Here is a 22,885-nt window from a genome sequence, read left to right on the forward strand (position 1 = left end):
GTGACAGAATAGGGCCTCTTGAAGGAGATGGTGACTTTGTTCCAGATTGGTCGCCACGTGTTGAACCGGCGCATAGCTTGAGTTTGCTCAACCTTTGCGGAGATGTGTGTCTCTATCTCGATCTCTCCTTCCCTCTTTATATCCCTCTTTCTCTCTATCACTATCTCTCTCTCTCTCTCTCTCTCTCTCTCTCTCTCTCTCTCTCTCTCTCTCTCTCTCTCTCTCTCTCTCTCTCTCTCTCTCTCTCTCTCTCTCTCTCTCTCTCTCTCTCTCTCTCTCTCTCTCTCTCTCTCTCTCTCTCTCTCTCTCTCTGTGGGTCGGCCAGTGAGCCCCTCTCAGAATCACTATCATGGCAGAGGGGCTGAGAAACAAGCCAATAGAATCAGGGTGCCAAATAAAAAATGACTGGCCTCTGCCTTGCTCTTTTAAAGCGCAGCAACACCCTGCCCCCTCCTTTCTATTCTCGTATCTGTCTCTGTATTATTCTCTCTGATCTCTTTTTCTCCCTCTGGTCTCTCCGTCTCTTCCTCGCTCTCTAGAACTAATTTTGTCTCTCTTTCTAGCACCGTATCCCTCTCATGCTCTCACTGACTATTTTATTTGCCAGCATTTTTTCACACTCTCTCCTTTCCTCCCTCGTTCGATTGGTCACCCTGACAACCACTGCATCGCTGCTTTCCTCTCATATCGCCGTGGCAACCATTATGGAGCCCGGTCGCCATGGTAACACACTGTCCCGATTCTACCATCAAGGGCAGGAAGAGGTATTACAGGGAGAGCACGGCGCCCCAAAGGACAGAACGCAGCGCAAATACACACACACAACACACACACATTCATACACACACACGCACAGTGTATTTAGGGGTACATTCAAACTCGGCACACATTCTCAGACGTGCACACAAATCCTTGTGGGATAGAGAGGCAGCTAGGCTCCCTTGCGATTTAGTCTGACTATAGTACAGTCAAGTCTGTAGAGAGTCATTAGAATGGGCAAGCTTTTGAACTGAGCTTCTCAAGCACACCAGCTACATCAAATCGTGAAGCAGTTACTGTATAATACATCAGCTTCTCCATATCAAGCGCAAACAGACTCAACTCCATACAAACAGTGTAGAGTAGATCTGACTCTGAAACTCCATGGCAACGGGCTTCTGTGGAAATAGAACCCCCCCCCCAGCCCTCCCTGTTACTATTATGACCTCAGAACTCCATGGCAACATGCTCATATTAACATCTCAGTCAAACATGGCAGGCTTGTGTGCTGAGATCTTACCCAGCTCAGCCTGAGGCCCTGCCTTATCTGAAGCAGCTTCTGATCTGATCTGGGAACTTCTCAAAAGTGAGATGCACACTAACCCCCCCCCCCCCCCCCCATCCTACTAAACTAGCACCATTGTAAACATGTGCATTATTATATTTATAATGTGTATTATTATATCCACATCACATCAGTGTTCATTGCTGTTGCATGGATACTTAATGACAATTCCATAAAGAGGATGCAAGTGGTATCTTGCAACCATGCTTGTATAAATGGTACCCACTAGGGGGATGGGTATAGCTTAGTGGTTAGAGCAGGTCAAATCCTCCCCAGTATATTGTTTTTGATTAAAATGGCTGCTAAATTAATACTTCATTATTATTACCTGAAAGCTCAATGTGGTATCAGAAAGCTGCATCAGGGCTATGACTATAGGGCAGGGCTGGGACTGGGTAGGCAAGAGCTGGCACTAGGTAGGTCAGGGTTGGGTGTAGGTAGGGCAGAGTGGGACTAGTTAGGTCAGAGTGGGACTAGGTCGGTCAGAGTGGGGCTAGGTCGGTCAGAGTGGGGCTAGGTAGGGCAGGGCTGGGACTAGGTAGGTCAGTGTGAGACTAGGTAGGGCAGGGCTGGGACTAGGTAGGTCAGTGTGAGACTAGGTAGGGCAGGGCTGGGGTGATACAGGGTGTTGCTAGGCATGGCTGGGACATGACAGGCCAGGGCTGGGCAGCCTGGCCAGGGCTCTTGTGAGAGAGAGATGTCTCCCTCCCGCTGTGCTAGATGCTGACACAGATACAAGGAGAAAAGGACGGGGTCGCAACATTCACTTATGAGAATCTATCTACCTCGAACAGAAATGGGTCGCTGCTATCCTCAGCTTTCACACTCTGATTTTATCCTGTCTGTTTTGCTCTCTTTTTCTCTCCCTCTCTCTCTCTTCTTATCTTGTTACTTGATTCTCTTGAACTTGTTCCCCTCCTCTTAGTAATGTGTATTTGTTTTTCCCACTCTCCCCATCACCATTTTACAACCAATCCCTTCTCCTTTTTCTTGTCTCTCTCTGTCTTGTCATTTTCTTCTTCATCTTTTTCCTCCCTCACCCCCCATATTTTGCTTTCCCTCCTATCCTCCCTCCCTCTCCCCCCACTCCATCCTACTACACAAGGCTCATTTCTGCTGGCTTTGGTCCCATGTCGACTTTAATCCAGTGTTTGTGTACTCTCTTTGTCTTGTCTGTGAACGCTAAATGAACCCTGTTGACGGAGTGAAGGGCTACACTTACTTCCTTAAATTATGTGGTCATGCTGATGCTCTTCAGCAGCGCTAGGCACTAACTTTACACTGGCCAGGCCAGGCCAGGCCAGGCCAGGGGCTGTAGCCACAACTGGAAGGCTTTTTACGCTGTGCGCTGGATTAGCTAATGACCTTTCTGACATTTCTCTTGACCCTGAAGCAGGGATGTTCTCTCTCTGTCTCTCTTCCTACAACCCTTCCTCATTTCTTGATTTCTTGTCTTGTGGTCCTCCTGACTGTTTCTTTCCCCTTCTCGACCTGGTTCCAGGGCCAGGACCCCCTGCAGATCAGACTGTGGTCATCGAGGAGTTCCGTTTCCTCTCCCAGAAACTCTTTGTGTCTGTGTCAGTGTTCGCTGGACTGGGAATTCTACTGGGCATTGTCTGCCTCACGTTCAATATTTACAACAGCAACGTCAGGTATGCAAACACACAAGCTGTCCACTTTGAAACTTGCATACGGCTGGCTTTAACAGGTCCAAGATAAGCCAGAAAAAAATGGGGCGAGAATTATACTTTTAGAAAATGTTTCACGGTTGGGAAGTGTTTTTTTTTCTAAATATCTGCTGAGCCTATCAAAATTGATCTGTGTGATATTCACAGAGCTTAATATAAACGGCACAGTGTATTATCTGGTGTGACTTTTCCAAGCATATTCGGATTATATGCCTGACGTTGGAATCCAAACTTCGTTTGCATTCCGAACGGATAGCTAATATCCTGAACTCAGTGACAGTCTCATCTGAATACTGAATGCCTCACTGATAGAGTGACAGGCAGGCACCATTGTGTGTCTGCGTGTGTGTAGAGGCAGATAGAGAATTTGACAGCTAGACACACGCCTTTATGTGTGTGGGCACGTGTGTATATAATATTCTAGTCCCAAGGTGTTACAGCCTTGTGTGTGTGTGTGTGTGTGTGTGTGTGTGTGTGTGTGTGGGTGTGGGTGTGGGTGTGGGTGTGGGTGTGGGTGTGGGTGTGTGTGTGGGTGTGCTATATGGGTGTGTGTGACAGGTACATCCAGAACTCACAGCCCTATCTGAACAACATGACTGCGGTGGGGTGTATGATGGCCTTGGCAGCTGTGTTTCCCCTGGGCATCGATGGGCTGCATGTCCACAGGAAGCAGTTCCCTGTTGTCTGCCAGGTACAGGAAGAAAAGCCCACCACTGATGCATTGTGGGGGATGCTTGAATCTGTGTTCTAGGCATGTCAAGGTCATGGCAAAGCAAAGTGCCTCTCTAAAAAGGCAGAGCAAGGCTTTCTGATGTTAATAAGCATTTGATGGATTAAAGCTGCACAATTATAAGACATTTAATTTCTTTGCTCGCAGTTTCGCCTGTGGTTGTTAGGCTTAGGCTTCAGTCTGGCCTACGGAAGCATGTTCACCAAGATCTGGTGGGTCCACACCGTCTTCACCAAGAAGGATGAGAAGAAGGACAAGAGGAAGGTAAATTGGAAAGAGCGTGTCTGGGAGGTAACGGAGCGAGAGGCCCTTCAGGAGAGAACAATTAACTGAGTTGCTGGCTCCGGGGTTAGGCTCAGTTTTATCACCATCTCAGCCAAGGGCACCCTACGTGCCCAGAAAATGATGTATTCCCCAATGATCATTTCACACGTATTCATTTTATTTCCTTACCCCTTTCTTTCTCTCTCCCTATCTCTCCCTCACTCTTTCTCTCGCTCCCCCCCTCTTAACTTTTCTATCTGTCTATCTATCACTGCTTCTCCCTCTCTTTGCTCCTCTCCATTTCTCTCCATCACTTCCTCTCTTTATCAAAATCTCTCTCACTCTCTGCTTCGCCCTCTCTCTCTTGCTCTCTCTTCCTCTCATTCCCTCCCCCCATTTCTCTTAGATCTGTAGCCAGCCCTTAGAGAGACTGCTAACCTCATGCCTGCCCTTGAATGTTCTAGAACTTCCATTAGTCCAGTCCCCCGAACCACTGATTCTCAGACCCCCCCCCTCCCTCCCCAATTGGCCCCATATCTTTATACCTCCCCCAATCAGAGTCTTCCACAACGCCTTCCACCCCTCTTGCTAATATATTCTACTGCCATTTAGAGGGACGTGTCAAACATCACATCTTAAAGAGGCTTCTCCAGCTGCGAGGCGAGAGTGAAGGAATACTCCAAGCTGGGAGATAAAGCCCATTACTGAATATGTATGAATATCCCTAGCATGAGAGCCTATCTGGGGGGATTATATTATCGAGAGCCATGTCAGAACTGATTGAGTTCATTTTGAATCACTTAATTCCAGAGCTGAGACTGCTGTAGCCAGAGCAGCCCCAGATCTAGACCCAGACCCCAACTCGGATTCAGCCCCTGCCCCGGCCCTTGTTCTAGCTCCAGCCCCCAGCCTCTAACCCCTGATCCAGCCTGAGGCCCTGCCTTCCCCTGGTACATCTCGATAGGACGCTGCACCATTCAAATGGAAATGTTCCGCTTGGCGCAGCCGTGTTTTGAAGCTGCCGTCGATGTTCGTTTTGTGCTTTGATTTCCTCTGCTTGTGTGATACCTCTCCAACAACGAGTTGTAGCTTTTTGGGCGTTGTGAGATAATACTCATAAGAAGCTTTGAAATACAAGGAATCATGTATTTTGTAATGGGATAAGATGCTGTGGAAATGTGTGGGACAAATGTGGTCTGTTTGAGGCAGATAATGTGTAAAATGTATTTTCTGCTGTCCTGATGTCCTCTACATTAGCTGGTTATAATACCTTTATTTACAGAGCACTGGAATGCAGAGTGGATGAATCCATCCAGGAATGAACACCTATCTACATTGCAACTGATGAGGAACACCGTCTTACCACTGCCTCTAGCTAGAACTAAAAGAAAGCACAAAAAAGGATAATGCACCAAAATCAATCCCCACTTTTCAGTTCTGTGCCTCACAAGTTTTCTTTGTTGTAAGAAGTATGACATTTTAAGGTTTTATTTTTTTCCTATTGATCGCGTCACGGAGCTCTGCTCACGGTTTGATTTTGGCTTTCCGTCTTTTCTCTGTTCATGGCCAAACGCTACGGGCCGATTGAATTGGCCTTTTAGCGATGGATCATTGTTTTCTCGTCAAGAGCAGGCCAGTCTATTTATGGCGCTATAAATCCCTCCCTCAAACATCAGAACTGTGTGTGTGTGTGTGTGTGTGGGGGGGGGGGGGGTCGGGGAGGGGGGGATTTGGACAGTCGGATGTGACCGATCCTCCTGTGTATCAGCAGCACCTGGAGCCATGGAAGCTGTATGCCACTGTGGGGGTGTTGCTAGGCATTGACGTGCTGTCGCTGATGATCTGGCAGATTGTGGACCCGTTGCACATCACAGTGGAGGTACAGTATAGTACAGAACACTACAGTACGCCCCTCCATAGCCTGGCCCCTTATTCACCCTGCTGTAGTCTCTGTTTGCACTGCAAGCAAATACAAGTTATTCGAATCAATGAATACATAAAATAAGACTTGGAAAAATTTGTAGCGCAGCATATTGTTGTTAGGTACCGTGAGTTATGTGAGATGAGGTATTGCCTTGGTATTCTGTCTCTCTTACGCTTTCTCTCTCACTCTCTGTTTCTGTCTTCTTCTGTCTTCCCATGTGAGCAGAAGTTCACCCGGGAGGCCCCTAAAGGGGACTTGGATGTTCTGATCCAGCCTCTGCTGGAGCATTGCAGCTCAGAGAAGATGAACACTTGGCTGGGTAAAGAGAAGAATGGTCTTCACTGATCTATTTATCGCTCCTCTGAAAACAGTAGATCTTCCCTGGCATGACCAAAACGCCTCTAAAATTAATCTCCCTCTCTCTCCTTTCCAGGGGTTGTGTATGGCTACAAGGGCTTGTTGCTCCTCCTGGGGATCTTCCTGGCTTATGAAACCAAGTCCATATCCACCGAGAAGATCAACGACCACCGAGCTGTGGGGATGGCCATCTACAACGTAGCCGTGAGTCCGCCTTCCCGCTGTGCGTACGTGTGTGAGTGCGGCTGGTGTAGAGAAGGTGGCGCGTGCTCACGTGTCCGCCCTCAAAGATTGTTTCTCTGTTTGCCCTTTCAGTGCATCTCCGGCTGCTGTGCTAATGTGCTCGCCAGTCATTTGCCTTTCTCTATGCTGTGTGTTAGTCTGAGGACTGTGTCTTTCACTAGCAATCTCTCTGTAGCGCTTCCCCTCTTCAGGCATGTGTCCTGTCCTCCTCTCAGCCCTTCTCCCTTGATTTCGTGCTCTGGCCAAGAGGCACTCTAGTTCTCAGTGGTATAGCTCACCTCTAGACATATTTTTCACCCTTAATGAGGAGGGAACTAGCTAGTGGGGCTTTCAGCATGGGTTATCTGTCCTAAATGACTACACTAGGGTGTAGGAGGCTGAACATGGTCCAAATAGGAAGTCATATGAGAGGAAACTGGGAGGGCTTTCCTCTCATCAGGGGGAATAAAGTCACACGTCAAGGTTTTTCCCCTCACGCCCCCCCCCCCCCACACACACACACACACTTACTCATTCACATACACACACAAATGCGCACACACATACACATGCACACTCTAGTACACATACCAGAGGGGAGACTGTTTCTGTCAGCATCTCTTGAGGATTCTTCAGTCTTGGACCCAGTGTGATCTTCAAAGAACTCCCATCCCTACACTTCCGTAATTGGTTAGCCCCTTCTGTCCGGAGGTGCTCAAGATAAAGAAGTGAATAAAATGCTTAATGCCTAACGAAAGAAAGAGACAGTTTGAATGCATCCGATTTTCACTAGGCAAATTGCAAAAGTAGCCTGTTCTGTATGCCAATTTGCCCTACTTAAATGTGGTGTTTCATATTGGTTTGTAATACCAATCTTCAGTCGCCTTGCCGTTTTAGCTCTGAGCTCTGACACCATGTTTAATCAACAGCGTCCCCAATATGGCGGATTTCCTCTTTCTCGTCTTCGTCGTTGTTTTGTTAAATTCCTCTCCAAGGATTATCCATTATGCATTGAACCCAATTTAAGATTATGCTCAGTGAGAGAATTGCAAATTGGGTCTGCAAAAAAAAAAAAAAAAAAAAAAAAACTGCCTGTGCACTCACTCCTCTCTTCCTCTCCCTTCATCTGCTTTTGATGAATCGTGGCCCAGCAAATCGCCCTCTCTGTAAAACAAATTAGACTGATCCTACACCCCCCCTCCACACACATACAGCTGCACATGCCCTCACTCTATTTATGAAATAAACGACAAGAATGGGAAGAACACTGTCCACCTGCTCATTCTGGAGCAAAAACAAATAGGCACGATTAATTAAAGATTAATCACAGGGGAGCAATTAACATTCTGGGGCTAATCATTTCCCCCAAAATAGCCCGCGTGCGGAAATGATGGCAGGTGTAATGATATGGAACGTTTTTCGTGGATTGTCTTGGATTGTGTTTGCGCCATGAGATTGTCCTCTCGGCTGTGACCTGTCTATGTAAGTAATGACCCGGCAGAGAAAATACGGCCTCTGTTGATGTCCGGACGTTCTTTTCCATTTGCGAGATTTTGCTGGTTTTGGAGAGAGATGACTGACTGTTGGTCAATATGTATCGATTTCAAACAAGCCGTCCTGCCTCTGTTCGCTCTCTCGTTTTTCATCCTCCCTCTTTCATTTCTTCTCTCTCTACGCCCTAACCCTTTGTCTCTCCCTTCTTCCTCTTTCAAACTTACATTTTCTCCCTCACGGTATTTCTCCTGCTGCTTTTCTTGCTATTTATCCTGCACCACTTCTTTCTCCATGCCTCCCTCCCTTCCCTTGTCCTCCCTCCCTTCTCCTGGCCTCCTCTCTATCTCTGTCTCTGTTCTAGGTGTTGTGTATGATCACGGCTCCAGTCACCATGATCCTGTCGTCGCAGCAGGACGCCTCCTTTGCCTTTGCCTCGCTGGCCATCGTCTTCTCTGTCTACATCACCCTGGTGGTGCTCTTTGTCCCCAAGGTAACACAAGATGGCCGCTTTCCCACTTGTCCTGCCCTGTTAAGCTCCCATGTAAACGTCAGATGAAATGAAAAGCCTTTCATCTGGGATCTAAGTAGCTCAATGATTTTATATGTAATAACTTCAGTCTGTTAGATGGCTGTCTTGGCCGCGCTGCTGCGTCAGCAGAGATATAGACCTCCCTGTTATCTGGCCCGTCTGCCTGAGCAAGTGCCTGTCTTTCTCTCTTTTTTCTTTCTTTTTCTCTGCTTTCTCTCTCTATCACACTCTATTTATTTGTCTTTATTTCTCTCTTTTTGTCCTCTCTCTCTCTCACTCTATTTATTTGTCTTTATTTCTCTCTCTTTGTCTTCCCTCTCTCTCTCTCTCACTCTATTTATTTGTCTTTATTTCTCTCTCTTTGTCCTCTCTCTCACTCTATTTATTTGTCGTTATTTCTCTCTCTTTGTCCTCTCTCTCTCACACTCTATTTATTTGTCTTTATTTCTCTCTGTGTGTCCTCTCTCTCTGTGTGTCCTCTCTCTCTGTGTGTCCTCTCTCTCTGTGTGTCCTCTCTCTCTGTGTCCTCTCTCTCTGTGTGTCCTCTCTCTCTGTGTGTCCTCTCTCTCTGTGTGTCCTCTCTCTCTGTGTGTCCTCTCTCTCTCTGTGTGTCCTCTCTCTTTGTGTGTCCTCTCTCTCTGTGTGTCCTCTCTCTGTGTGTCCTCTCTCTCTGTGTGTCCTCTCTCTCTGTGTGTCCTCTCTCTCTGTGTTGTCTGTGCTGAAGATGCGTAGGCTGATCACGCGGGGCGAGTGGCAGTCTGACACCCAGGAGACCATGAAGACGGGCTCGTCCACCAACAACAACGACGAGGAGAAGTCCAGGCAGCTGGAGAGAGAGAACAAGGAGCTGCAGAAGATCATCCAGGAGGTAGTCTTTAGATATGTGCTTCTGTTACTGCTTAGAAGAGATGGACAACTGGACTCAGTTGAGGTCATTGGGCCAAATTGATTCTAAATACCATTTAATCCAGGGCAAACTCACTCAAAGGAAAAATCGAAGTTTAATGAATCTGCTATTATTCCTGCTACTCTACCTTCTACTGGCAAATCTCCGAACTGCAAGAGATAGCCTCCTAACCTACCTGATCTCTACTCTGTAACTGTGTTTGACCTGTGTTTACAGAAAGAAGAAAGGGTGTCGGAGCTCAGAAACCAGCTGTCTGAGAGACAAGCCCTCCGCTCCAGAAGACGACCGTCCACCACCAACCAGAACCACAGCTCGACCCCTCTGCCCATTCTCCAGAGCGACCCCAAATCCCTGGTGCCCCCACCAGGCTACCCCCTCCCTGCCTCCGACAACCACTCGCTCCCTCCCTCCTTTTCCAATTCCTCCAACCTCTACCAGCCCGATGGGAAGATCAGCCGCAACAACTGTCACACCAGCAGGCTCCAGTTGCTCTACAAATGAGATGGAGAAGTGTGTGTGTGTGTTTGAGTGAGAAGTTGGGTTGAGTAGTGGTATGAGTCAGCGTTAAAATGAGTCAATGAGGGAGCACAAGAAAGAGAGATGAGTATGGTGAGGTAAAAGATGAAGGCGGATGTTGCAATGAGGGTGTTTAGAGGTGTCTGCAGTGGATGAGTAATCTATGAAGCAACATGTTGTGGAAATCAAATCCGAGCGGCCAAAAAACTACAACAAAGGAGCTGTCTTTGGATTAGGGGGACTGAGGTAGGTCCTGGATTCAGTCGGGGGGGGGGGGGGTAGAAAGCACATATTATTAGTTTTTTTTGTCTCCTTTTTTCCCCCTCTCCCCCTGGCTCCAAACGATTGAATTGCTACCATATTTCTGTGTTGATAGGAGGTTCTTTCTTTGTTCTAAGATTCCAAGTAAATCATGGTTATGCAGCTGTCTTCTCTGCATGATTAAGGAAGAGTCACCTGAGATTCGTGAATATATTGCTCAAGACTAAAGGGAGTTCTTTATTGTTCTTGCACATTTGTTGTAAATATTGTTACCAAAAGGTGTGTTTATGGACACTGCAAAGTAAGATATTGGCTATGAATAGAATACAGCAGACAGAGCTTTTAAACATCAACCTTTTGTTAGACCAGCGATTGATTGTAGGCTACACAAAAAGACCCTGCAAATGACATGTTTGGGTCATTTTGCATTGATCAACATTTTCCTATCCTATTTCTTTTAGTAAATGATCCTATTTTTCTCTGTTCAAAGAGACTAATGAGGTGTTTTTACACAATTCTCTCAAATGTTGCCATCCTCTCAGTTGGCTGAAGCATGCCAAGGGGATCCACTCATCTGCTGTGTGCTGATTATAGGGAAGACTCCCAGCTGCAAGATTTTCTCTGTGTGTTTGTCACTGCCGGTGAGAGCAGGTGAGCATAAGGTCTCTCTCTCTCTCTTCTCTATAATCCTTTCGGTGCCATGACTGTCATGGTGAAACACTTCTTGACAACCGCACAAATCTTCTGGCAAAGGGTTAGTTGAGTTGAGTTGTTGTGTTAGGCCACAGGTGCAGCTGTAAAAGGTCATGTGTCAGAAAGGTTGACAGGGACAGTAGAAAATAACCAAAACAAATATAGTTTTAGTAAGAGAGGGTGATTACACTTCAGCGTATAACCCACACTATGAACCAACAACAGTGAAATCAAATTACATCTTACCAGAACATTTGATGTGAGAATAAGTCTCAATATTTTCAGAGAGCGTAGCGCGGTGCTTAAAAATTTGAGTTTACACCATGATATGTTATGCTGCACAAGACTTCCAAGTGCATAGGTTTGTCATTGATTTTTTTTTAATCATCCTCTCCAGCTAAAAGCTTTAGATTCAATCAGGCCAGGCATAATCCAGTTAGTTCCTCCATGACACCTGCCATGTCTGAACCATCTCTTCTCAGGGTGGCTCTACTCTGCATAGAAAATTGTTCAAACTGTTAACAACTGGCAGGAGAATCCTCAAGCTATTCATTTAAGTGTGCCATAAAACAGTGTAGATCTCCTGGCTCTAATTAAACTAATACAACATGTTGCTGTAATATTTCCCCTCTAAACCAGCACAGCACCTCTGTTAAAGTTCAGCCTCCTGCATTGTGGTTTTTAGGTTTTGCTTTATTAATCAAAGAGAAAGAGAAAGGACTTTTATGGCACGTCTCAGAAGTAGGAAGACGCACTTCCCCTGCTTCTGTTTTGAGGTGACATTTGCACTCTGAAGTGAGTGGACTGTATTCATTACGTCTTTTGGGTTCTTGTTTTTGGTGAATCACAGTATTGATTGACAGAGACATGCCCTGCTACTCCCAACAGCCTGACGTCGTGCCTGTCTGTTTTAGCGGCAAGCTTCTTAATTGTAAATCACGTTTTAATCCCGACTTTTTAAGCTATTCATATTTCTTTTCAGGAGAGCATCACAGTCTAATACGCATGTGGTTCATACTCATAAACATTTGTGGCAACTGGAGTATGACTATGATTTTGTGCTGAACTCCCCTTAAGGCTTAGAGCTCCAGACCTGTCTCTTCCCAGCCACTCGTTCAGCCCAATGCTCTGTTGTCTCGCAGCTTGCATCATCTTTGAACTGTGAACTCGAGTTGAGCACTTATGAATGATGGTGTGGTGCTTATGAAGCCCTCATGTATTGTACAAATTACGAGAGCATTGTACAGTAGGTCCTCACGTTGGATACTTTGTTATCAATCCTGCTAAGTGACCATCTGTAAATATTGTATGTTTATCATCGCTTAATTGTTTATCAATTGTTGTAAAGTACGAATATAGTAATGATATTGGTGGCGTTCCTTCAAATGAGGATATGCACAACACTGACAATGTAAATGGTTATTAAGATAAATGTATTATCTTGCACATGCGTGTACAAGCTGTATTTTGGTGTGGTACAGTATTTGAATAATATTTATACATATATACTGTGATAACTGTGGACATGATTTTAAATGCTATGGAAAACTATTATGATGAATAAAGTCATTGTTTTTTATATATATATAAAGTGACATTGTCTCTTGTGTAAAGAATAAAGGGTACAATGTTGCGTTCACATGGTCTGGTGATTATGTTGAAGGAAATAGTTGGAAAAGTCTTGGTTTCAACACTAGATGGTGTCTTGGTTGGGCTCAGTGTCACACCTGCATGTGTATCGGTCCACCACTCCTACTTTCGTAGCCACAGTCAAAGCTCTGATTCCTCTGGACTTTCCCCCTTGCTCCATCCTCCTCCCACTCATATGGTGTTTTTGCTTTGGAGTATTGTGTGTGTGTGTGTGTATGAGTGCATTGTGTGCAAGGAAAAGACAAAGAGAAGCCCCGTTTCTGTGGTTGTGTGACACTGACAGCCTTCATAGTAGCATCACAACCACGGTGGGACTTTCCCCTGACAGAAACCCTTCCTGCAGTTGAGGAACTGTAATGGCAATGGAAACTGTCTCACTGACTTTATTTTACCACATCTGTCCAAATTCCCTTAAAATGAGCACATACCAATAGTCTGCTTCCTTAATGGACAATAAGATCTGATCACGGTAATTGGTCAATTTTGTCTATAAATAGAGCAAGATGCTAACTGGTCATGACACAGTATGTTGATATAACTTCCTCTTTTAATCATAATGGTTCTGTATTTTACTCATCTTTTAGGTCATTGTATTCCATTACCTTTTGAAAGATTCATAAACCCACTTTGTTTGTTTGTGTGTGTGCGCTTGTGTGTGTGGAAGAGTGGGGTGTTTGACTAAAAATAGCGTAACCGAATTTTGAGAACTGACTATTAGGCCTACATAACAAATATAGACTGCTCAGCAGTGATGGGCAAGCTACTTGATATGTGTAGTGAACTAAGCTACTAGTTAGCTACTCCACAATAAATTCAGCTTCACTACACAGAAGCTACCACTCATAAAAATGTAGCAAGCTAGCTAAGTTACAAAAATCTGTCAAAAGTAGCTTGATGCATTAGTAGTATACTTTCAGTTAAACAAACTGCATGCCAAGTCAATGCAATTTTAGTGATCAACACAATTGTCAGTCAGATAAAGGCTAAAATATGTTTAGATTTATGTATTGAACAATAGCCTAATCCACAATGCTAATACACAATTGCTGTTATCTAGTCAGACTGGCCGCGCAGGCGCTGTGTGAGTGGAGATGAGACGACGACAGCCCTCGCTGTACTCAGCTCTCGTGAAATCGGTTGTAACGTGAACTGCAGAACGGGATATGTGAGATGCTTTTTCAGTGCTTTGTCAACACAATAATCCACCAACCTTATGTATGAACATAAGAAATGCCCAGGAAGAATTAGCTTTCGAGGACGCTACTGTGCTACTTGATCAATAAAAGAGCTTAGCTACTGAAAAGTTACTTGGTTTTGTAAATAGCGACGTTACCGCCAAGCTACTGACAAATGTAGTTAAGCTAGTGCCCATCACTGCTGCTCAGCACTGCATGCTGTTACACAAACATGTTATGATTATGCTAACATAGACACTAACCTGACTGTTATATTGATTCAATGGGATTTGGAGAAGGACATTTTTTCCCACTTTTTATTGAGGTAAAATATTCACTGAACAACAATAGCAAAGACTGCCACACAGTGGCAGTCTTTGCTATTAATATATATAATAATATATAATATATAATAATAAATTAATATTTGCATGCATAACCATAAATAAACATTTCCAATCAATAACACAGATACAAAAGTTTAAAAAATTAAATAGAACATAAATATAAGATTTCAATAAATAAAACGAGACTATTACCATCCCATTACATTAAATTAAATATTTCTGACAATATTAGATCAGTAATGATCAATTTACAATAATAAACTGTAGTTTCATAAGGAACCCAATGTTGTCATATGGTAGTGACACATTCAAAATTGTGGAATACATTCACCTGTCAGAATCAAGATAAGACAGCTATCACAGCAGAGATTGATTTAGCAGTTTGTGTCCATGCTGTGGATTGTAGTACAGCAAAAGGTACTAGGAGTAATACAGCAGTACATAGTACATTTACTTCATTTAAATGTAGCTCCAAAGATCCATTTGGAAACATATTCCTATCCAGGAGTTTCCAATGGAAAACTGTTACAGTTTACATTGGTTATTCTTCTTGTTCTGTTTCAAGTACGGCATAAAACTGCCTCAACTTCTTGATTCAGTGCGCCTAATAACATTCAGTAGACATCTTTAACTTTTCTAAATTTCTATGACCTGTATCTATCTGCCTTGTTCCTTCTTGTTTTTGTTCCTCTCTCTCTCTCTCTCTCTCTCTCTCTCTCTCTCTCTCTCTCTCTCTCTCTCTCTCTCTCTCTCTCTCTCTCTCTCTCTCTCTCTCTCTCTCTCTCTCTCTCTATCTCTATCTATCTCTATCTCTCTCTCTCCCTCACTCTCTCTCTCTCTTTCTCTCTCTCTCTCTCTGTTTTCTGTTACTTTGTTTCTCTCACAGCGCAAACACACCGAAGAAGTTCTTCCCAGATTTCTCCTGCAGGTGTGGCAAGTGCCGGCTCTCGGTATCAGTCTTCAACCTGTCTCCATCATTCATATGGAACACAGCTCCCATATACACCGCAGTAACAGAGTTCCCCTGGCTGCCTCCACAGACGGTGCGCGTGGAGTGGAGCAGAAGCAGGTTACGTTTCTCATCGTCGTCGTCCCTGTTTCCGTAAGAGTCAGAGAGCTTATTGATGCTGTGGCTCAGGTGGACCATATTCCCGGCTTGGCAGTGGACCTTGAAGGACACTTGACTGTAGACAAAGTACAGCCCCGTGCTTGGGATAACAATCTCGTTGTTGACGAGCTTGAGATTACCCTGAGAGAAGCCTTGGTTTACGTCATCACTCCATTGCACTGTGGTGTTGGAGTATGAAGAATCGTAGTAACCTTTGGTAAGGAAAGAGGACAAAATGGAGGGGTTAATCTAGGTGATGGAAAATAGCAAATATACAGACACTGAATATTTGAAGCATAATTTCTAGTTCAAAAGGAATGCAGAAAGAGTATGAGCTAATGACGTTTAGGATGCAGGAAATACTTAATTACACCGAATAGTCAAAAGTGACTCTCATTTCCTCAAGGGTGATTTTTTAAACCAGACCAGTAAATTTACCCAGACTGCTGAAATAACAGTAATGTGCTGAACATTTCTGAATATGTGCTTACCTTCCAAATGAATGGCATTTTTGACTCCGGATATTTGTCTTAATGTGAGGCGAAGATCTTTAGAGAAAAAAAGGCAGACATTTAGAAACTGTGGCAGGAGCTCAGAGGTTCAGATATTATCATTCAAAGTCCACATTAAAATCTACAACATGACAAATCGTGACACTATATTTATCATTTCCATTTAACTATTTATACATATTTAACAATACACAAAGAATAAGGAAGTGCTCTCACCGTCTATATGAACTTCTTTCTAAAATAGAGGACAAAACACAATGAAAAATAAAAAACTGTTAGAGCTTCACAAAAAAGTTGCACAAAAAGGTTTAACAGTGAACATTGTACGCTACTTTAGAATTCCAGTCAGAATCAAATTTGTTGTGGTGTCGTTTTACCTTGTGGTGCCAGGTGAAGAAGAGCGCAGCGGAGACACAGAGAGCCATAGCCAGCAATGCTCCCCACATCTTCCACCGGCCACTGTGTGTGGATGTCTCCCGTACCACTGTCACCCCAGCCGGAGCCATGAGGCCTTCCTCAACATCCAACATTACTTTATAATCACTTCCCATTGTATAGTTTCCCTAGGAGTCTTCTGGTTCTTGTAAGTGCAGCAAACGATAACTTAAGAGAGTCCTCAAGCTCAAATGTCAGCTTCAAGTCTTCAGTTTGGTATTGGTCTTCAAGTTGTGTTAGAGACTTACTGTGTTGTGAAGGTAGTTGTTTGCTTCTGTTGGTTGGATTGAGTGAATGATACTCTGAGTTAGGTTGCTTCTGCATTTAAAGAGCCTCTAGGGGGAAACTCCAGTGATGTCAGTGAGAGTGAGCGAGTGGAGAGTTGTTGGGGAAGAAATCTTTAGTGACTGGGAGAACCCATTGAAGTTTTCACACTTGAGAAAGATGCCCCCCCCCCACGCACACACACACACACACAAATGCACATGTCCCATTTTGCATATTCACTGGCACCCCCCACACCAATCACACCAATTTTAACGCACACACATAAACACACAACCACACACAAACCCACAGAGCCTGCTGAAACATGAGATAATGTATTTCCTGAGCACTTTCTTTACGAAATGGTCCTTTCACCTTTCTTTTTATTTTGTATTTTCATTTAATCGTGGATATTTGTACTTTTTTTGTCCTTCTGTTTAAGCAACTGCCCATGCTTACAAGAAAGCGGCCCCTAGTAGGAATAGTACTAAAGCAGCAGTGGTGTTTCATCGACATCCCAAAATGCTTGAAAAATATGAACTTGTGCTGAATTTTAACCTCATTCAATTAAACAGTTGTGGAAATAGTCTTGTGTTAGAGTTTCATCATAACTCAACTTATCTGCTGCTGGCTGTTTCTCTCATATCCTTCCTGTTCTACAAAATAGGATATGTAGGCCATCTACAGAGTGTTGAGTTACTTCTCTCTCTCTGGATATTAAAATCTCTTAAATGTTTAGAGCGATATCTTGTCACATTCAACGTATGCATATCATACATTTCTCCCAGTCATGTCAAGCAAGTGATAAGGACGGCAGAGAAAAAAACAATCTTGTTGTTGAAATTAAAATTGTACAAAATAAGTTTTTGGCCAATATTTATTAACGGTAACAGAAGTTCAATTGTGATACAGAAAATGTCGCAGATATTTTCAAAAATTCTAACTTCCAGTGGGGAAAAATGAGTTTCATAGCAAGTACATGACCAATATAGATGCTGTGTTTCAGTGATAGGTGACAATGCTTGGAAACAATAAATCACTGTCATGGATGGCTTGGAAGTCAATCTTTGTTGAGTTCACTTAGATATTATACTCACTTCAGAAATAACATCCACCCACAAACAATTTAATAATACCTGACTCTGCATTTTTGGGCCGATGCAGAATGTGTAAATGCAATTATTTAGAAGCTGTTTTACTCACAGAATGGAAAGAGGAAAAACTACATATTTTCAACCCTGTGACAAAAAACTAACACACATCCAAAGTTGACATTGATCATAAAGGATATTTACCTTTTAACTTTTTAAGAGGAATAAAAAACCTGATAAAGGATGGAGTAGTGAGAAAAGAATGAGCAAAATAAAGAATTGTATAGAACAAAACCTTTTGTGAGCAGAAGTTGGCTACTCTATTTGGTCTGCATTTACCTTTTGGGTTCCTGTGAGGAATAAGAAATAGACCTTTCATCAAATTAGATTTGGTTACGGAGTTACAGTTTTACCAGTCCCGCTCTCTTCTGTTTTGAATGGGATGAAGTGGTACGTCATTTCATGAACTCAATCGCAACAGAAACCTACCCAATCGTGGGGTCATTTTCCATCTCCTTCAATGAATAGTGAGATGGGGGACTTTGTAGACCACATTTTTGTACCTCAACTTTCTACTGTACCTAGACCTGTACCTAGGGGTTTTACAACTCAATAAAGAGTAGGAGGGACCAATGTTTTTTTTCAAGGAAAACACCCCCTTATTTCAGAAGTGTATAGATTATTGTAACCCACTCTCACAGTTGTTTTCTCTCCAATGTCCTCCATCCCACATCTTTCCCTCCCAGCTCATAAAGATGTATCATTTTTACCTTTAGCGACATTGTGTGCGTACGTGTGCGTATGCACACACATACGTGTGTATTTCCACTTAAATCGAATCGGGCACTGAATCATATTCTTTGTGTCCTACATCACACAGCCAAACCACATCAAGTGGCCACAGAGAGGATGGATTATGACAAAGATGAGTGGTAGACTTTACCACAGAGCATGCAGCACAGGCAGCTTGTGCTGCCTTCGGGTCACAATGACCCAAAGGCTCACAACGAACCATCGTTGTGCTGCAACAACTTTACCCAACACAAAAACAAATAAAAGCATTTTCTTTTAACCTTCGCGCTGTGGGGGGTGTGAGACAGCCCGACAGTTAAAAGAAAATGCTTCACTTTATTTTTGTAAAGTTAAGGTAAAGTTGTCACAACACGTGGGGGGGTCACAATGACTGATGTGTCACAATGACCCAAAGATAACACAAGGGTTAAGCAATCTTTTGGATCCTTTGTCAGATCTGAAGAGTCAGGGGTAACTGTTTGCTTCACCAGAATTTTATCTTTTGTTCAAGTCAGTTATGTCAAGTTATGTTTATACTCACTTAATATTTATTGAAACAAGCAAAACATTTGTTGAAATCACTTCAACTTTCCAACAAAAACCAAAACTGCTTTTAAGATTAAAGTAATACATTTGTTTTTTCCCCAGTTTCTGGGGAAAGTTATTATTCTCAGTGAGACTCAAAACAACATACATTTCAGGATGTGAAACCTTGTCAGTAAAGGAAAAGCAAATTATTTCAACCTGAGAAGAAATTTGAGAGTGGACATCAAATACTAACCAAGAAGAAGTTACTATCACATCATGTGATGTTTAACCCTTGTGCTGCCTTCGGGTCACATGACCCAAAGGTTCATAACGAACCATCGTTGTGTTTACCCAGTTTTACCCAATACAAAAACAAATAAAAATAATTTTCTTTTAACCTTTGCAATGTGGGGGGTCTGCGACAGCCCAACGGTTAAAAGAAAATGCTTCACTTTGTTTTTGTATGAGGTAAATTTGTCGCAATACGACGGTGGGTCACACGGCTGATGGGTCAGAATGACCCGAAGATAACACAAGGGTTAATTACATTTAGAAATACCATTTGTGTACACTGGTTTACACGAAAAGCCGATATTGAGCAGTATTGGTCTATGGATGAGGTAATAACTTCCTGTTTGGAATCTTACTATCACAGGATTATTTTGTGGGCTGTGCCTTTAGGGAGTGTTGGAGTGTGGCAAGTAAGAAGACTGACACAAACTGTGGAGGTGTTTCTGAAACTGTCAGGTAAAGAAAGGGGGAAACACAACTCTGACTCATGTGAAACATGTGGTTTCCTGCCTCTCCTTTAGTAACCATTGCATTGCTGTGTCTATAGAAGGCTGCCTATTGAGTGTGGTTTGAAGATCTTATCCTGAAGGTATGCCATACACTTCTGGTTTACGGTTTGAAAACAAATTTCAAACAGATCAAAATAGCATTTAATCATCTGACAAAATCCCTTTACGAAAAATCTGATATGAAATGCAACTAGCAGAGGTTATCTTGAAAGCGTAGTAAGTAAGCGGAGTAACACAAGTGTCGACAGATGAATGGCACTGACCCAACCAATCTGTGTATAGCCCCATCTTGTGGCCATAGCGGCGAACGAACGTGCACAAGCCAACATTGCTGTGAATGTTGGCGATACCTCCCCCAGTTATGTGGTGTCCTGTTCTTTTAGTTTTTCCTCTACCTCTCTCTCTCAGGTGATGTGTGTCGGTTCGATACTGTGTAGGTTAATTGTTTCCAACCGGTTTTCCGAGTTTGACTGAGCCGCACTCCCGCCTCAAACAAATCCGTTTTTTCAGACACAGAATGTTACGTTCCACTTCTTCTGCTCTGACTGAGTGGCGTAATTACGGGGACAGTCATTTGATTTTTCTCTCCTTTGCCAATTTTGGGGAACGACAAAACCAGGTGTGTTTTGCGAATTGCCAAGCCTGTAATGGCATATGCGCCATGCTCAATTATTTGCTTAGCCAATTGCTAAATGTGACGCACATTGGTATATCTTGGCAGACGATCTGCCACAATATACCCGGACCGACAGTCAAAATATTTTCTTTAACACCAAGAGCATCTGGAAATACAGTTTAAAGAAGAGTAGGTCTATGAGGCAAACATGCAGAATGCCACCTTGTTTAAATAAAAGTGTGTTTCTTATAAACTTTTTACATAAAATAAATGTAAGAAATAGTAGGCCATTTAAAAGCCAATAGGCCTAATGTTCTTGCATACAATAATGTTGGACAAAAACAAAAGGGTAACATTTATACGTGGAAAGAGTACAAAAGTATATTCAAGTTTCATACAATTTACAATACGTGTTCAATACACAGGACACTAAAGTCAAAATACATATTTAGCTATTCAAGTAGTGCATCAGACCCTCTCGTATATCCCTACCCTCCTCCTCCACACTCAGTGACAGTGCCACCACAGGTTCTGCTGGTGCAGGTGCATCCCACTCATTGTCATATGCTTCTCCATGACTCTCGCAGAGGTTATGCAGAGCACAGCAAGTCAAAGCCATAGATTTCACCAGTTTGACATCACAGTCATTTCTTTTCATGAGGCAACGCCACCTTCCCTTTAGTCTACCAAAAGCATTTTCAACCACTACCCGTGCGCTGCAGATTTTCTTGTTGTAGATCTTCTGTTCTGCAGTCAGCTGACAAGTGTCAGGAAATGGTTTTACGAGCCAATTCTGTAAGGGATAGGCAGAGTGTCCTAGAATGTAGTAGCCAACGTTCACCCCACCAATGTTCCTGGTGTAAGCTGGAAAGTGGTTACCACGGCTGGCCAACTCCCACAGTGTGGACAGTCTCAAAACCTGAGCATCACGCAAGCTCCCAGGCAGTCCTGCAAACACGTTCCAGAAAAGTCCCTTTCCATCTACAACACCTTGAAGGATGATGGAGTGCCAGCCTTTATGGTTGAAATAGTCGCAGTGGTCCTCCTGTGGTGCCAAGATGGGTATGTGTGATCCATCAATTGCACCAATACATTGCGGGAGCCCCCACCTGTTCTCAGTGTAGGCAGCCATTTCTTTGAACTTCTCCTGGTCTGGGAAACTAATTTGTTCCGGTACCAACAATGCCTCTGCAGCAACACTGAACTCTTGCACACACCGGCACACAGTTGTTATGCTTACTCCGAAAAGATGTCCAACACTTCTGTACTCGGAACCGGTCGCAAGCTTCCATAGTGCGATGGCCAATCTCTTCTTTAGAGGTACACACCTGCGGAAGTTTGTGTTTTGTTTCTCCATCACTGGACGCAGTTTGTTGCACAGGTAGATAAATGTCTCTTCGGACATTCGGAAGTTCTGCACCCACTGAGTGTTGGTGAAGCCGGGAACAATCACATCCCACCACTCGGTAGCTCGGTTGAACGCCCAAACAGATGGTCTGCGGCGGCGACTTTGCAAACACTGAAAGATCTGAAATACACAGCAGAAACATTTTGATACGTACAAGTGGTAGCTAAGTTTATAGTTTTGTAACAATACAAGACTAGTAGGCTTACAGTGCGTGTCCACTGCAGCGACGCGATGCGAGCGACAACATGTTTTCCATTCATTTTCAATGGAGCCAGGCGAATCGCTTGCGTGGTGCATTGTGGGTAGCGACGCGACCGAGTTGAGATTTTCTCAACTTTATGCAAATGAGGAGCGATTTTCGCTAGCGATGGCCAATCGGAGTGTTTTCTTGTTTCTCGTAACGTAGCAACCATGGAGAACATTTCTAGCTTTCTAGGTTTCAAGGTGGAGGAGAAACTCATCGTTTGTGTGGCTGCTTACCCAGTCCTGTACGATACATAGCTGTATTCGTACAGAGATGTTAATAAAAAATGATGCATGGCGCAAGGTTGCCGAAGTTGTTGGTGCTTGTACTTTCAAATTTAGTCTAGTCACATTACGTAACTTCGTTATGTGGTAACTAGCTAGCTAGCCCGGCTGGAACTCCCTACGTATCGTATCGACAGATTAGCAGAGACTGAGTAATATAATAAAACGTTTTTTACACATGTCAACGTGTATGTCTATTAAACAGTTTTGTATTTTGTATACAAGTTGTATTTTGATCGATGTTGCGAGTACGTAAACCCAAGTCTGCACACTTGGCCATGACAACTACAACAGTGACTTTAGAGAACTACATTCTACATTAATCTGTTTGAAACGCCCCCGAGCGTGGTGAACTGTGGGATGGCGAGCGATGGCAAGCGATTCGCGTCGCTGCAGTGGACACGCACTGTTAGTATTCGAATATAGTGACTGTGACCCTAACACGTCTTTAGCTAATCTTTAGTAAGATTACTATCTTACCCTGATCATGCGTCTCCTTCCTATGCTTCGAGTCTGATTAATGATTTTCCACACTCTCCTATGTTTTTCATCGGTCTTGTGTCTTTCTGCCTTAATCCTTTGTTGAAACAACATTTGTCTCCTTGCTGTGATAAACAGCCACATACCAAGAATCAAGAATACTATCCCTTCTATATCCTCCATTGCATTGTTGCAATGTGCGTCCACTGTGTCGCGTTGAAGGTGACGTCACGGCAGTG

The 22,885-nt window shown here is 43.6% G+C and overlaps 3 protein-coding genes across 3 annotated transcripts in view; 1 reads left to right on the forward strand and 2 right to left on the reverse strand.

The window, feature by feature from the left end:
• Positions 1 to 12,560, forward strand: part of gabbr1b (gamma-aminobutyric acid (GABA) B receptor, 1b) — a 52,187-nt gene extending 39,627 nt beyond the window's left edge. Inside the window, exons 16-24 of the mRNA XM_062486459.1 lie at positions 2,826 to 2,976; positions 3,571 to 3,703; positions 3,890 to 4,006; positions 5,775 to 5,885; positions 6,156 to 6,249; positions 6,364 to 6,491; positions 8,365 to 8,493; positions 9,257 to 9,400; positions 9,656 to 12,560. Coding sequence (XP_062342443.1) covers positions 2,826 to 2,976; positions 3,571 to 3,703; positions 3,890 to 4,006; positions 5,775 to 5,885; positions 6,156 to 6,249; positions 6,364 to 6,491; positions 8,365 to 8,493; positions 9,257 to 9,400; positions 9,656 to 9,940 — 1,292 coding nt within the window. The 3' untranslated portion in view covers positions 9,941 to 12,560. The remainder of the gene's footprint in view (positions 1 to 2,825; positions 2,977 to 3,570; positions 3,704 to 3,889; positions 4,007 to 5,774; positions 5,886 to 6,155; positions 6,250 to 6,363; positions 6,492 to 8,364; positions 8,494 to 9,256; positions 9,401 to 9,655) is intronic.
• Positions 12,561 to 14,172: 1,612 nt separating this feature from the next.
• On the reverse strand, positions 14,173 to 16,500 carry tnfa (tumor necrosis factor a (TNF superfamily, member 2)). Its single transcript, XM_062486990.1, has 4 exons — positions 16,079 to 16,500; positions 15,918 to 15,936; positions 15,681 to 15,737; positions 14,173 to 15,401 (listed from the first exon to the last, which is right to left on the reverse strand). The coding sequence occupies exons 1-4, from the start codon at positions 16,250 to 16,252 to the stop codon at positions 14,962 to 14,964; spliced, it is 690 nt and encodes a 229-aa protein (XP_062342974.1). The 5' UTR covers positions 16,253 to 16,500; the 3' UTR covers positions 14,173 to 14,961.
• Positions 16,501 to 19,359: 2,859 nt separating this feature from the next.
• Positions 19,360 to 22,862, reverse strand: LOC134006997 (uncharacterized). The gene is made up of 2 exons (XM_062446110.1): positions 22,647 to 22,862; positions 19,360 to 21,758 (listed from the first exon to the last, which is right to left on the reverse strand). Exons 1-2 carry the CDS (start codon positions 22,827 to 22,829, stop codon positions 20,679 to 20,681), a joined length of 1,263 nt encoding a protein of 420 aa, XP_062302094.1. The 5' UTR covers positions 22,830 to 22,862; the 3' UTR covers positions 19,360 to 20,678.
• Between the last annotated feature and the right edge of the window lie 23 nt (positions 22,863 to 22,885).

The sequence above is a fragment of the Osmerus eperlanus genome, chromosome 20 (genome assembly GCF_963692335.1).
Source record: "Osmerus eperlanus chromosome 20, fOsmEpe2.1, whole genome shotgun sequence".
Lineage (NCBI taxonomy): Eukaryota > Metazoa > Chordata > Actinopteri > Osmeriformes > Osmeridae > Osmerus > Osmerus eperlanus.